Below are 15,702 nucleotides of genomic sequence, written 5' to 3'. Positions count from 1 at the left end.
ACCCAGCCGGGAATCGAACCCGGGACTCCCAGGACCAAAGTCCTGGACGCTAACCATTTAGCCATGCAGCTGGGCATCTCTCCACTAAGAGCTCGGAATATACCATTTACTCGAGCTGCTTTTCTTCCCATCCCAAAGTTTGCAATATTCCGTAACACTACTCCTTTATTGGATATCACCCAGACCGTCCGACTCGTTGGCTGAACGGTCAGCGTATTGGCCTTCGGTTAAGAGGGTCCCGGGTTCGATTCCCGGCCGGGTCGGGGATTTTAACCTTAATTGGTTAATTTCAACGGCACGGGGGCTGGGTGTATGTGTTGTCTTCATCATCATTTCATCCTCATTACGACGCGCAGGTCGCCTACGGGAGTCATAGAAAGACCTTCACCTGGCGAGCCGAACCCGTCCTGGGCTATCCCGGCACTAAAAGCCATACGACATTTCATTTAATTTCACCCAGACCAAATAGTGTTGCTTTCGTTGCATCTGTTCCAGTTCTCGAATCAAGTAATCTTGGTGAGGATCACATACACCAGAACTATACTCTAACTGGGGTCTTATCAGTAACGTATACAACCTCTCCTTTTATTCCCAAGGGTTAGCAATGTTTGGAGCAGTTCAGGAATGAAGCTCTTTTTTTTATTATGAGAGAGAACATGGGAACATCATTATCAAGTGAAAACATTTCTTTAAAAGGAAACCTACTGCAATTTTGGTCAGACGTTATATTTAATTAAGATTTTGTAAAGGTGATCTGTCGTGTAGTGATATTTGACAACTTTACTCCACAACAGATACACATCTATTATGAAACAGCAGAGTGTGGACCCTGGGAGTAATCTATCTTTCCGCACTCTTAAGTGTCTCATGGCTAGTAAATACAGCTAGAAACAGAATCGCATCGGGCGAGTTGGCCGTGCGGTTAGGGTTCGCAGCTGTGAGCTCGCATCCGGGAGATAGTATGTTCGAACCCCACTGCTGGCAACCCTGAAGATGGTCTTCCGTGGTTTCCAATTTTCACACCAGGCAAATGCTGGGGCTGTACGTTAATTAAGGCCACGGCCGCTTCCTCCCCATTCCTAGGTCTTTCCTCTCCCATCGTCGCCATAAGACCTATCTGTGTCGGTGCGACGTAAAGGAACTAGCAAAAAAAGTGCCTGAAAACCATTATCGTGATGTTCGTTATCAGTTTCCTAATTTCGAGTAAACGAAAAATTTCATCCGAAAATCCACTGCACCATGATGTTTCCTTGGGAGTGAGTTAGGAAATGTGAAGTAACAAGGTCATCAGACTGATAAAATTAAAGGGAAAGTATCATTAAAGATAAACATCAAAAACAAAGAAGGCAGGTTCAGAAATATAAAGAACACAATCGAAATGACCGACAAATTAGGTTACATGGCACTGGCCATTTAGCTATCTAATAAATGGTTGTGAAAGGGAAACTCTGTATTTTGCTTAAGTCTTCGGATGTGATAATAATAATGACATTGCTTTTTAGATTCCAAACTATATTTACAGTTTTCGAAGGCGCCATGGTGCCGGAAATGTTGTCCCAGATGAGTTCTTTATGTAGGCCCCTAACCGTCAACCTACTGATACGAAATTGGCGCTTTCAAACGCTACCGGGCTCAGAATACTAGCGCTCTTCTGTGTGAGAAAATCAGTTCGATGAGTCATGGGAATTATGTTTTAAATTTCAGCCGATTTGTCCAGTGCAGAATTTGGGTTCACTGCAATTCAGATTGTAGACACCGTGTATGTTACACATGTCTGGGTGCTTTAGATTGTTTATCGATTGAATTCTGTTAAAAAATGGTTCATAAGTCACATAAAGACGATACATTTAATGACGGCCAACGAAACACTTAATACTAAAAATTATTTTCAGAATACATACTGTACGACTATTCCATAGGAGTTCGTCTTTATCTGCGTACCAATATATATGTATGATTAAATATGCTTTGGTCCGCCTCTGTGGTGTAGTGGTTAGTGTGATTAGCTGCCACCCCCGGAGGTCCGGGTTCGATTCCCACCTCAGCCATCCTGGAAGTGGTTTTCCGTGGTTTCCCACTTCTCCTCCAGGCAAATGCCGGGATGGTACCTAACTTAAGGCCACGGCCACTTCATTCCCTCTTCCTTGTCTATCCCTTCCAGTCTTCCCATCCCCCACAAGGCCCCTGTTCAGCATAGCAGGTGAGGCTGCCTGGGCAAGGTACTGGTCATTGTCCCCAGTTGTATCCCCGACCCAGTGTCTCACGTTCCAGGACACTGCCCTTGAGGTGGTAGAGGTGGGATCCCTCGCTGAGTCCGAGGGAAAAACCAACGCTGGAGGTTAAACAGATTAAGAAAGAAAGAAAGATAGAAATATGCTTTGATTATTGTATGAACTTTCCTTATGATACCGATAAATATATCTGTTTTAAGGAGTTGGTAAAATAAGAATTGTACCTGGTTCGTATCGTAATTCAAGTAAATCTTGTACGTATCATTGTCATCAATATAGGATTTCTTAACAGGTTATGGATTCCCCAGTGAGTACTTTCATCGTTCTCAAAGTTCGTCATGGCTTCCTGGCAAACTGCAGTCCAAAATATATTGTTCACTAACAACTTAGGAATTCTGAAATAGGTACATATAAGAGTTATTAAACAGTTTACCAGTACATCGATTGCAATTCGAAGTTGTAAACGGTGGAGAAGGGATATCTTTTAAGATTTTAAAATTAGTCATTTATAAATCTTAACAATGCTGCCAGCACAAGGAAACTGTGAAATTACATTAATGACAGCAAAAATTAGCCAGCTCCTCTTCCATCTGGCATCACTAGTCATATTCTCTACTGAAGAAATTAAGCAAGTCTCCTTTCACTAGGTCCAAAACAACCCAAAATTACAGGATTAAAATATGCATTCGTTTCTAGCGTAAAATATTAAAGCTGCAGTTCACAGAATCTGACAGAATCACTAGTACAATCGAAGAAGTAGAATTATTATGAACGTTGTTTTTGGTCCCAAAAAAATTATTATTATTATTATTATTATTATTATTATTATTATTATTATTATTATTATTATTATTATTATTATTATCGAAAGCAGATCAGAAGTTGTCAACATTGAAAATCAAATATATTTGGGATTCGTGAATCTATGTATGTCCGCCTCTGTGGTGTAGTGGTTAGCGTGATTAGCTGCCACCCCCGGAGGTGCGGGTTCGATTTCCGGCTCTGCCACGAAAATTCGAAAAGTGGTACGAGGGCTGGAACGGGGTCCACTCAGCCTCGGGAGGTCAACTGAGTAGAGATGGGTTCGATTCCCACCTCAGCCATCCTCGAAGTGGTTTTCCGTGGTTTCCCACTTCTCCTCCAGGCGAATGCCGGGATGGTACCTAACTTAAGGCCACGGCCGCTTCCTTCCCTCTTCCTTGTCTATCCCTCCCAATCTCCCCATCCCTCCACAAGGCCCCTGTTCAGCATAGCAGGTGAGGCCGCCTGGGACAGGTACTGGTCATTCTCCCCAGTTGTATCCCCCGACCAAGAGTCTGAAGCTCCAGGACACTGCCATTGAGGCGGTAGAGGTGTGATCCCTCGCTGAGTCCGAGGGGAAAACCGAACCGGGAGGGTAAACTGATGATGATGATGATGAATCTATGTATTGAAATTTATTAACATAGGGGTCCTAACGATCTTCTGGTAATTTCTCCTAATATCTAATTAAGTAACAACAAAATTGGTGGTTTAAGTGGGGTTTTGACTATTGTTTTAGGGAGAAAACTAGGTAAACCACCCACTCACAAAAAAAAGCAAACCTATAAATTCCAAATATTCCAAATATGTGTATTAATATATATTTCGGTATAATAATATAAATGCAGATTTATTCAGTTTTATAACCGTATTTAAACAAGGAGATATTCACTATATTTTAACAGAATGAGAAAGTTTAAGTCTCTGGCCACGACTAAATACAACCAAAACTTGGTCCATATATCCTTATATTTTCATTATTCCTTATACAGCCTGGTGAGTGGCTTAGACGGTAAAGAAGCAGCTTTCTGAAAGGGTTCGTTCCCAATTCAGTCTAGTGGTATTTGAAGGAGCTTAAATATGACATCCTCGTGTCAGTAGTACTCGCACGAAAAAAAAAACTACGGGACTTAATTCCGAAACCTCCGAAAACCGTAAATATATTCAGTAGGACGTAAAACTATTATTATTAGAGGGTGTATTTTCTTACAGCATTCAGTCTGCGAGCCTCTGTGAATGAGTTAAGTTTCTCCATAAATTTATATTTGCGTTCAGCACTGAAACCTCATCTTCTTCCGCGCCTCTTGTCTGGAGATCATTAATGCCCAGCTGAACGGCTCAGATCGTAGAGCCCAAGATGGGGGTTCAGTAATTCCGATTCAGTGCAGTGGTATTTGAAGTAACTTAAAGAAGCCAGCCTCATGTCGGTAGATTTGCCGGTACGAAATAGAATTCCTGCCGGAGAAAATTCGGGCACTTCAGAGTCTCGAAAAATCGTTAAAATAATCAGTGGGACGAAAAATCAAAACTTTTATTATTATTATTATTATTATTATTATTATTATTATTATTGACGGTCACTAAAAGCCTAGTCTAGTCATCACCTCGTAGTTCTTTATGTGCTCGTCTTGCCATCTTAGGCCGAGCCCATTGGTCTTCTAGGTAAATTGTACTCCTCCATTCGCATCGCATGACCCTCCTACCACCGAATATGATTTACACCAGGCGAGCTGGCCGTGCGGTTAGAGGCGCGCGGCTGTCAACTTGCATCCGGGTGATAGTCGGCAGCCCTGAAGGTGGTTTTCCGTGGTTTCCCATTTTCACAACAGGCAAAAGCTGGGGCTGTACCTTAATTAAGGCCACGGCCGCTTACTTCCGAATCCCAGGCCTTTCCTATCCCATCGTCGCCATAAGACCTATCTGTGTCGGTGCGACGTAAAGTCAATAGCAAAACAATACAGTATATATGGTTCACACACATCTAACGTATTCATTCCCGAATTAATCTTTATATCTTCATTGGGACTATCTTTCTGCCATCGTTCTTATCTCCCTGCATCAACCTTTTTTCTACATTTCTCCAGGCGAAAGATACATTTTACGCCGCAATTTACATACAATTTTTCTATACTTCGTTAAAATACTTCAACGCCTGAAAAATGTAGCTACTAAACGAGGACAGTATTAGTGCGTCCTATTCATAAAATGACCTATAGGAATTTAGGAAATTCAGTACATTTCGTTTATAAATTAGGTTTTCTCCAATTAAGCCTTGGGCTCATCATTTTAATTTTAGTTACTGTATATTTGTATAAATCTAGATTTGCTCATTTTATATCCCTATTTAAACAAGAAGGCATTCAATATATTTTAACAGAATAACCAGTTTATTTAGACTCTGGCCATATCAGGTTATTCTTCTTTGTTCTGATCCACTGAACAACAAATTTAACTAACTTATGTACATTAAGTCTAGTAACAGATATGAGTGGGAGATCTATTTGCCGTGTTTAATTACGAACATTGTCTCTTCAGTACGACACAATAGTTGACCTTGCTTACCCTTCCACCTTTCTCCCAGCGGATGTCAGGCGTCGGGATGGCAAATACGCGGCACTCCAGCGTCACGGCATCTCCATCACAACAGCGCAGGTCCTTAAGCTCTCGCTTGATGACGGGCAACGTCTGCACCTTTCTGTGAGCACAGAACACATTCACATCAGGAGCACGCCTCACACGTAATGGAGTTAGTTCCGTATCAGGCAACCTCATGAGTGACGTCACTTACCCGTGCTTTACGGAGCTCGCATCCATCCTGTCCTCCTTGCCCTGGCCTGTAACACACAATAGTACATATTACTTTACATTCGATCAACAGTTTCGAGAAATTTCCAAAAACAAGAAATACAATTTCCTAAACTTAAGCAGAACTGCATATTATTCCGAGGTGTGAAGAGAAGCCATGTTTTTCAGTGTTATTTGGCTCCAAGACAATAACTTGTATTTTTAGTCAGTCAACGCGCTTATAAAATGTTCGATTATTTTGGTCGGATGATCAATTTAAACAATAAAATTTGTACTTGTTATACAGATTTTTCTTAAAATAAGCTTTACGTCGCACTGACACAGACAGGTCTTATAGCGACGATGGAACTGGAAAGGGGAAGGAAGCGGCCGTGCCTTAATTAAGGTACAGTCCCGGCATTTGCCTGGTGTGAACATGGGAAACCACGGAAAACCATCTTCAGGGCTGCCGACAGTGGGGTCCTGAAAATGGTCTTACGAAGAAATATGGATTTTCTAGAGCGGCGTTGGGGAAGAGTACCTTGGAAGAGTTTCGCAATACTACCGATACTGTACGGAGAATTTACGATGGCGAGATCGAAAGTATTCGAGTGACATCACTGAATTAAAGAGGCCCGAGTACTCATTCAAGCCGAAGTAGTTTTCATTCGGAATGGATTGCTCTTTCGGAATTCATTTCTGAGGACAGAACAGTAAACACCGGTTATTGTAAGATGATGCCTTTGCTGGCGAGATGTAGTGTTTACAGTGCACTATGTCTTCCGGTATGGGCTATATCAAATTTGTTACTTTCATTGACCTGTCTCAGTCTCATCCTTGGCTTTGACAATATGAAAGTGACTGAGGTATGAGTGATGGTAGTAATACCATTGCTTATGCAGCCAGTCCTTGTTATGAATGGTGTGAAAATATCGCTCTTAGGGTCGGTTGGTGCATGCATTTCAGTGGGCTTGGCAGACTGATATGTAATAGCAACTTCTGGTTCAGTGAGGAAAGCAACGGGAAACTACCCCGCTCCTCATTTCCCTAGTACGCCTCTTCAGTGACGCCTAGGCTATTTATGACAGCTGTTGGCGGAGCTGCAGAGGATAAAACCAGCCTTCGGGCTGAATACCCAACATACACAACATACATTGTAAGATGCTTGCAGAAGTCCAACCATCGTAAACTGCCTGAGATGTGGCGAAGTAGACCATTTTTCTTTCTTTTTTTTTTTTTGTTATTTGTTTTACGTCGCGCCGACACAGATAGGTCTTATGGCGACGATGAGGCAGGAAGGGGCTAGGAGTGGGAAGGAAGCGGCCGTGGCCTTAATTAAGGTACAGCCCCAGCATTTGCCTGGTGTGAAAATGGGAAACCACGGAAAACCATCTTCAGGGCTGCCGACAGTGGGGCTCGAACCCACGATCTCCCGAATACTGGATACTGGACGCACTTAAGCGACTGCAGCTATCGAGCTCGGTAAGTAGACCATGGTACCTACCCATGACAATACGCCTTAGGCCCCTGCAACGTTACCTCTTGCCAAGGATGAAATTACATCTAAAAGAGCATAATTTTTATACAGCAATTGAGGTGAAAGCAGCATCGCCAGATTCGCTACAGGAGACTGCAGAAGACGGCTTCCGACTGTGATTATAGAATGCTGGCAAAAGTATATCGCTCAATGGGACTGCTTTAAAGGTGCTTTAAAATATGTTTGAAATATTCACGAAAAGGAACTATACGCCAATTTCTCGAACGTTTTCTTCCTACCACGTAGAAACATATTGAATGGATGCAAATTAGATACATATGGAATGGATTTAAATGACTAGTTTTGATGACCACTCAAACTGTTTTGAGATTTATAAAATGTTAACCGACTAAAAAGCATATGCTATTGTTTTTCCTTCATTTTCTCTAGGCGAAGGAGAGTATTTTTGAGAAAATTGAACAGGTGTACGAGAGTCCAAAATACAACGATGAAATGTCGTATGGCTTTTAGTGCCGGGATATCCCAGAACGGGTTCGGCTCGCCAGGTGCAGGTCTTTCTATTTGACACCCGTAGGCGACCTGCGCATCATTATGACGATGACCCAGCCCCGTGCCATTGGAATTAACCAATTAAGGTTAAAATCCCCGACCCGGCCGGAAATAGAACCCGGGACCCTCTGAACCGAAGGCCAGTACGCAGACCGATCAGCCAACGAGTCGGACAATTCAACGATTAAAGGTATGCACACTCGTGCTTCTGAAATGGAAATTGTCATTCTTAGAATATGATCTGAATCAACGAATAGAAGATGGCAAAGAAAAGAAAGACGTTTATGAGTTAACCATACCATACTTTGTGGACAAGCACAAAGTTACTAAGTATCAAAAGTTTCTAACTTCAGAGAAAACTACTCCAACATGTTTTGTAAATTGGAGAGGATGATACAAGTTCACTTAAATTGAAGGACATCATTACAATCTGCATTATTTAGACTAAAAATGTTTACCCGTTATTCTATGTCTAACCTGTAACCCACCGGGCGAGTTGGCCATGCGGTTAGGGGCGCGCGGCTGTGAACTTGCATCAGGGAGATAGTGGATTCGAATCCCACTGTCGGCAGCCCTGAAGATGGTTTTCCGTATTTTCCCATTTTCACACCAGGCAAATTCTGGGGCTGTACCTTAACTAAGGCCATCGCCGCGTCCTTCCAACTCCTACATCTTTCCTATCACATCGTCGCCATAAAACCTATCTGTATCGGTGCGACGTAAAGCCATTAGCAAAAGAAAAAACTGCAACCCTGATATGGGCCAGATCGTAAATTTATTGCTTTACAAACTTGATCATGATGAACATTGGAAGTCACCATGATCTGGATTCAAATTATTCACCTCCTGATATACCCATCAAGCATAATTTAAATGCATAATTCAAAATAGTCCGCAATATAAAGTAAACTCGCGTTAGTGAGCTGCATGTACCATTTCAACCACATACCAGCCATTCTGCCAGTCTTAATTTTCTGGCAGTACCGGGAATCGAACCCGCGCCCCCGTGGATAATAACACTAACTGTTACGCTACGGAGGCGTACAGTCCATAATATAAAACAATATGTATGAAAATGAAATGCATCGAGAAACTTTCCAGGAATATTGAAGGTACACAGACACTATTCTATTTTTCTCAGTTACCCTTATGGACTAAGGAGTACATCATAGTAGCGGTTTAGAACGCCTGTTAGCAAAATCTCCCTTCAATCATCGATTTCTGTGGGCCTGTCCATTGGCCCTTTAAATTGCTGGTGCGAGGGACATGCAAATTAAATGGCGTATGGCTTTTAGTGCCGAGGATCTGTTCGGCTCGCCAGGTGCAGATCGTTTTATTTAGCACCCGTAGGCGACCTGCGTTTCGTAATGAGGATGAAATGATGATGAAGACGGCACATACACTCAGCTCCCGTGCCAGCGGAATAAACCAATGATGGTTAGAATTCCCGATTCGAACCCGAGAGGCCTGTGACCAAAGGCCAGCATGCTAACCATTTAGCCATGGAACCGGACAGGGACATACAGTACAGAACAATTCATAAGGGATAATGTTGTATGTCCATTCTTAACAATTGAATTGCCTTAGCGTCCCCCTGAAATCTCTGGAAATATTTGTGTATATTTCTTTTCTCTTTTTTGTAAATATTACTTTAAAGAAATCGAAACGAGTCGCAAATAATCAGCGTGTGTGTGCTTAATTATGCAAATGGCGGGTCCAGTTCCAAATAAACTTTATACAATAGGAGTTCTAACAGGCAACACATCCTATTCACAATATCAGTATTGTCAACTCCTGAACACAACCAAATTATATTTTGACTTTCAACTCAGTAACTCAGATGCTATACATTTTAGCAATAACAAAACTGTTACACTTGTACGAACAATCACTAAAAGGAAATTTTGGAGTTTCGTCGACTTAAATTTCAGCAACGTACAAAAGTGTTCCATGTACACAACTCTACGCAAAATACACACCTCGCGAGAAATATGTGCCAAAGTAACACATTTGAGAGTATAGCACATTTGAGAGCAAAATTTCTAAATATAGGACATGGTCGATAAAAAATCTAGAGTACATCTACGAGTTTTTAACGACGATATATATATATCACATTGTTTTGATCACAAACAGTATAATCTATTTCAAGTAACACGGGTTGCCTAGCAAAGGCGGTAAACGGGTGCTCGGTTCACCCGAAACGACGTGAGTTCAATTTCCTGTGAGCAAGTCGAAAATCTTAGAAACTAGATTTTCATCTTTGGTGAGGTAGGCTACATGGCCTTGAGGTTCACTCAGCCAGCATCAACAATGAGTAACAGGTTAATTCCTGGGGATGAAGGCGTCCGGGAATAGAGCTGATCACTCTATCAGACTTAGTGTCGAGGTTACGAACAACAGAAGCCTTTACTTTCAACTCCTCCAAAGGCCTTCTTCATGGTCTGAACGCAGATGACTTTGCTTTCTTTAAAACTAAAGTAACGCTGAAAAGTATCCACATAACTGTGTGGTCAGTATGTTCGAGAAAATATCATGACATGACTGAAATGAAAAAAAAGATCATTTAAAGTAACCAAAAACAGTTAATGGAATTAAAAGAGCAAGTAAGTTTAGGGTTTCACATGACTGTTAATTTTGTGATCATAAGCTACGAGATCAAAGCATTTACGTGAGATTCATACCACCAGGAATTGTTTCTCCATTTTGAAAATGACACAAGCAGGGATTGAGATTCGAACCATGGCCTTATTAGTTAGAAGCCAGTGACGACGTCACGGAACTATTACAACTGTTGATGAATTTATTGGGAGTATACATATATTTTTCTGTCCCTTCACTAGTTGAGGGACGAGAATTAGATATTTCAAAGAAGGACGTCTAAATTAGAATATACACCAAATTTCAGCAATGGATGAGGAATTAAAACAGCAAACGGTCGCGAAATCTGTCAGAAGATACGGGCACGAGAAAAGCTCTAATCATTGAAAGTTATTGAAATGTGGAATGAGTCCGCCTCCGTGGTGTAGTGGTCAGTGTGATTAGCTGCCATCCCCGGAGGCCCGGGTTCGATTCCCGGCTCTGCCACGAAATTTGAAAAGTGGTACGAGGGCTGGAACGGGGTCCACTCAGGCTAGGGAGGTCAGCTGAGTAGAGATAGGTTCGATTCCCACCTCAGCCATCCTGAAAGTGGTTTTCCGTGGTTTCCCGCTTCTCCTACAGGCAAATGCCGGGATGCTACCTAACTTAAGGCCACAGCTGCCTCCTCCCCTCTTCCTTGTCTATCCCTTACACTCTTCCCATCCCCCACCAAGGCCCCTGTTCAGCATAGGAGGTGAGGCCGCCTGGGCGGGGAACTGGTCGTCGCCTCCAGTTGTATCCCCCGACCCAATGTCTCACGCCTTTGAGGCGGTGGTGGGATCCCTCGCTGAGTCCGAGGGAAAACCGAACCTTGGCGGTAAACAGATAAAGAAGAAGAAGAAGAAGAGGAAGAAAAATGTGTAATGAAGAAATTTAAAAATGGACTGTCCAAAAAATATAAACAGTTTATACTGGTCTTAAAATATTGAGGAGGTCCGGCTGTGGTCTAATAGGAAAGTATCACATGCCAGATCTTACAGCGATCTTGGGATGAAAATGCCATCAATAGTGATGTTTGTAAAAATGGAAAGTAAGCTTGTTGTTATACGTGACTATTTATGTCGTGATAGCCCGCCTGGTGGCCATGATCTACTGTATAAGGCGTCGAAAAAAATTTCAGCATAAAAATGTTGGCCGGCAGGATAGGAGAGGTGTTGGTACACAATGTCCAATCACTACATTGCGTACCAAAAGCCTGGATTCATTTTCAAACCTGTCCACGGTGTTCAATATGGAGTGAGGGCATTTGACGCTGTACAGTAAACTCGTGTCGTCATCCCGAGGTGGTGCAGCTCTTTTCAGGCACACCCCCATTGGAGGTGAGCTGCATGAACCATTGGAACCACATACCAGCCCTCCTGCCATTCTTAAATTTCTGGCAGTAGCGGGAATCGAACCCGGGCCCCCGAGGACGGCAGCTAATAACACTAACCGTTACTCTAAGGAGGCGGACATGTGACGCTGTTGATGGTGATTCGTCCGTTGGATGAGGACGAGACCGGATTTCACCCCGGCGGGATATCGAAGGAAGTCCATTCCGCAAGACGTTATTCGTCAACTTTAAGATTATTTTGATGAGAGAACTGTAAAGTTCATTATTGCTGGAGGAGGGTAAACAGAGTACTGAAACAGAATTTCGGCACGCCCTGAAAACTTGACAGAATGTTTTCAAAAGTTAGGTACAACTTGTAGGGACATTGAAACACGTACGGATGTTCTAATTCATGTAGGAGGGGAAATTAACTGTTCCAAGATAGGAAGTAATTGTATTTTCAACTTTTGCAACGTTGTTCACACTTTATGTTCCCTGTACCAGGCTTACACTGGTCGTCAACAGTTCGTTCACCGGGCGAGTTGGCCGTGCACGTAGAGGCGCGCGGCTGTGAGCTTGCATCCGGGAGATCGTGGGTTCGAGCCCCACGATCGGCAGCCCTGAAGATAGTTCTCCGTGGTTTCCCATTTTCACACCAGGCAAATGCTGGGGCTGTACCTTAATTAAAGCCACGGCCGCTTCCTTCCAACTCCTAGGCCTTTCCTGTCCCATCGTCGCCATAAGACCTATCTGTGTCGGTGCGACGTAAAGCAATTAGCAAAAAAAAAAAAAAAAAAAAAAAAAAAAACAGTTCGTTCGTTCGTAATCTGTTTACACTCCAGGGTCGGCTTTTCCCTAGGACTGAGCGAGGGATCCCACCTCTACCGCCTCTGGGGCGGTGTCATGGAGCTTTAGACTCTGGGTCGGGGGATACAACTGGGGAGGATGACCAGTACCTCGCCCAGGCGGCCTCACCTGCTATGCTGAACAGGGGCACTGTGAGGGGATGGGAAGTTTGGAAGGGATAGACAAGGAAGAGGGAAGGAAGTGGCCGTGGCCTTATGTTAGGTACCATCGCGGCATTTGCCTGGAGGAGAAGTGGGAAACCACGGAAAATCACTTCCAGGATGGTTGAGGAGGGAATCGAACCCCCCCTCTACTCAGTTGTACTCCCGGGGCTGAGTGGACCCCGTTCCAGCCCTCATACCACTTTTCAAATTTCGTGACAGAGCCGGGATTCGGGATTCGAACCCGGACCTCTGGGGGTGGCAGCTAATCACACTAACCACTACACCACAGAGGCGGACCGTCAACAGTTTCTTGAATTTATAGCAGCATTAGAAGAAGTTATCATGGCACGTCCAGGCGTGAAATGGATGTCGGGCATCTGTTCGTTAGAAAACGTGCGAGGTCCCATCACAAATGCTTTAAATGCTGCTACAATTAATTATAAGAAGATATTTACATATAATTTGGAGCCTGATGACTGGAACATAAAGAGTGAAGAACGTTTCAGATTGTAAATTTTATTACGTCATCTTTCCGAAACGGCTGGTTTCCGGACCTATTAGGAGTTTTCTTCGTGTTTCACTGCCTTGTACACACCCGTGAAGTTCGTGTCTGTAATTTGGAAGAACTTTGTGTACACAGGAGTATGATCTAGATCGAATGATTACGTATGGCTCGCCGACATTAGAATGTGGGTGAATAAAATGTCCATCTTCTAAGACAATGGCTTCATGATCCCTTGCATTCAATTTCCGTCAGTCAACGTATTTCTGGGCAGTTGCTTGTTGTTTATTATTTATGGAAATATAGAATAGTTCAATTCCAGAAATATCGTAAGATAGTCTCTTACTCCTTAAAAAAATATTCGCAGATGAGAGTTCTCATTTCTCAGTCCAAATTATCCTTATATGTTTTAAAGTCAACATAGCCGGGCTGAGTGGCTTAGGCAGTTGAGTCGCTGGCCTTCTGACCCAGCTTGACAGTTTCGACTCTGGCTTTCTTTTTCTTTTGCTATTTTTTCGGGGCGTCGACCTATAGAGATCTTTTGCCCCTGTCGACTCTGGCTCAGTCCGGTGGTATTTAAAGGTGCTCAAACGCGTCAGCCTCGTGACGGTAGATTTACTGGCATGTAAAAGAACTCCTGTGGGACTAAATTACGCCACCTCGGCGTCTCCAAAAACCGTAAAAATTTAGTTAATGGGACGTAAAGCCAATAACATTATTATTATTATTATTATTATTATTATTATTATTATTATTATTATTAAAGTCTTCTTTTTTACTTGTGGCTGTACGTCTCACCGGCACAGATAGGTCTTATTGTGACGATGGGATAGGAAAGACCTAAGAGTTGGAAGGAAGCGGCCATGGCCTTAATTTAGGTACAGCCCCAGCATTTGCGTGGTGTGAAAGTGGGAAAACCATCTTCAGGGCTGCCGAAAGTGGGATTCGAGCCCACTATCTCCCGGGTGCAAGTTCACAGCCAAGCGCCCCTAACCGCACGGCCAACTCGCCCAGCATTATTAAAATCAACATTGCTGAAGGGATATGAAGAGTGTTGAGATGAAGCGTCTCAAGGATAAGATATTCCTGATATTCAGAAGACAAATTCTACGTTATAACTGAGTGTTCTGATGAAGATCTGGATATGAAACGGCTTTGGCATAGGGCACATGTGAAGCGAATGGAGGAGGTTAGGTTACCTGTGAGAATAACGGCCTGGAATATGGAGGAAGACATACAGAATGTAGGAGAAGATGAGAGTACAGATATATAGGTTCAACCCGCATTTAATTTCTGGTTTCTTCAACGATTTTAATCCTGTACCTAGTGCTGGAGTGGAGTTTACTTAGTCTAGAGCGACCAGCTGTGGAGTTGTCTGGTGTGACAGTAAGTGGACACAATCAAGAAGATCAAGCAATAAGCTGAATATGTAACACGCTGACCACGAATCACTGTAACATCTGCAGGCCATCAGACCGGACTTGACAAGCCAATGCTCTTATCGAGGTGAGTGTACCACAGGATTTTCTGAGACTTAAACATTGAACATTAAAGATAGGCCCATAACCGTCTTTAGTGGAAATGTAGGCTATGTATGTACGGTATGTATTTGGTAAACAGGCCCTACTTTGTCATGAAGAAAACTGGCTGCCCCCTGAATAAATTCTGAAACGAATGTGGAAGGAGGACATAAATAATATTTTACTAGGTAGTAAAGTACTTCCCATATGAACACTAATGATCCGAAGAGACATTTATAGGCACTTACAGAGCTCACACTGGGGGCAGATACAGAACTGTCATTGAATTATGTCAGGCTGAGTAGATCAAACAGTAGAACGCTGGCCTTCTGAGCTCAAGTTAGCAAGTTCAAACCCGGCTGAGAAGAAGAAGCATGTGAGAGAACTGTGGGACAAAATTCCGACACCACGATTTCTCCAAAAACCGTAAAAAGGACATGATACTGTATAAGCTATTGGGATTATGCCGTGTCAAGAAAATAAGGTGAAATTCTTGACGTTTCGCAGAGAACTTTGCTCTGCGTCATCAGAAGAAAATCTCGACTGTCCACGAGAATGGCTTCTTAAGTAATGACCTTTGAAATTTAGACGTTATAATAGAAGTGGAAATGGTACGTTCATTCGTCACCAGATGGCTCCCCGGACGTGACACAGCGCTAGCGCTCAAAGCGTAAGCTGACCGAACCATCAGAATCAGTCCTAAGAGGGTCACATAACATGTGTACGTAACACATGGCATTGACACCGGTCTCGGTGTTTTCCAAATTTGTACGTTCCTCATCGCCAGGTGTTTCATTCCAGGCTTTTGTCTTAGCAACCACTGATGCATCGTATTTCCGTTTTCTGTTTTCTCCT

At 43.0% G+C, this 15,702-nt stretch overlaps 1 protein-coding gene across 2 annotated transcripts in view; it reads right to left on the bottom strand.

Moving 5' to 3' along the window:
• The window catches only part of LOC136863975 (titin homolog), a 1,080,299-nt gene that overhangs the window by 381,128 nt on the left and 683,469 nt on the right, over positions 1–15,702 (bottom strand). For both annotated transcript variants that reach the window (XM_067140444.2, XM_067140445.2), the window contains exons 16-17: positions 5,821–5,866; positions 5,595–5,727 (exon numbers count right to left, since the gene is read on the bottom strand). In XM_067140444.2, coding sequence (XP_066996545.2) covers positions 5,595–5,727; positions 5,821–5,866 — 179 coding nt within the window. The remainder of the gene's footprint in view (positions 1–5,594; positions 5,728–5,820; positions 5,867–15,702) is intronic.

This window comes from Anabrus simplex, chromosome 2 (assembly GCF_040414725.1).
Source record: "Anabrus simplex isolate iqAnaSimp1 chromosome 2, ASM4041472v1, whole genome shotgun sequence".
NCBI lineage: Eukaryota > Metazoa > Arthropoda > Insecta > Orthoptera > Tettigoniidae > Anabrus > Anabrus simplex.
This window is presented reverse-complemented; position numbering and strand designations above follow the sequence as displayed.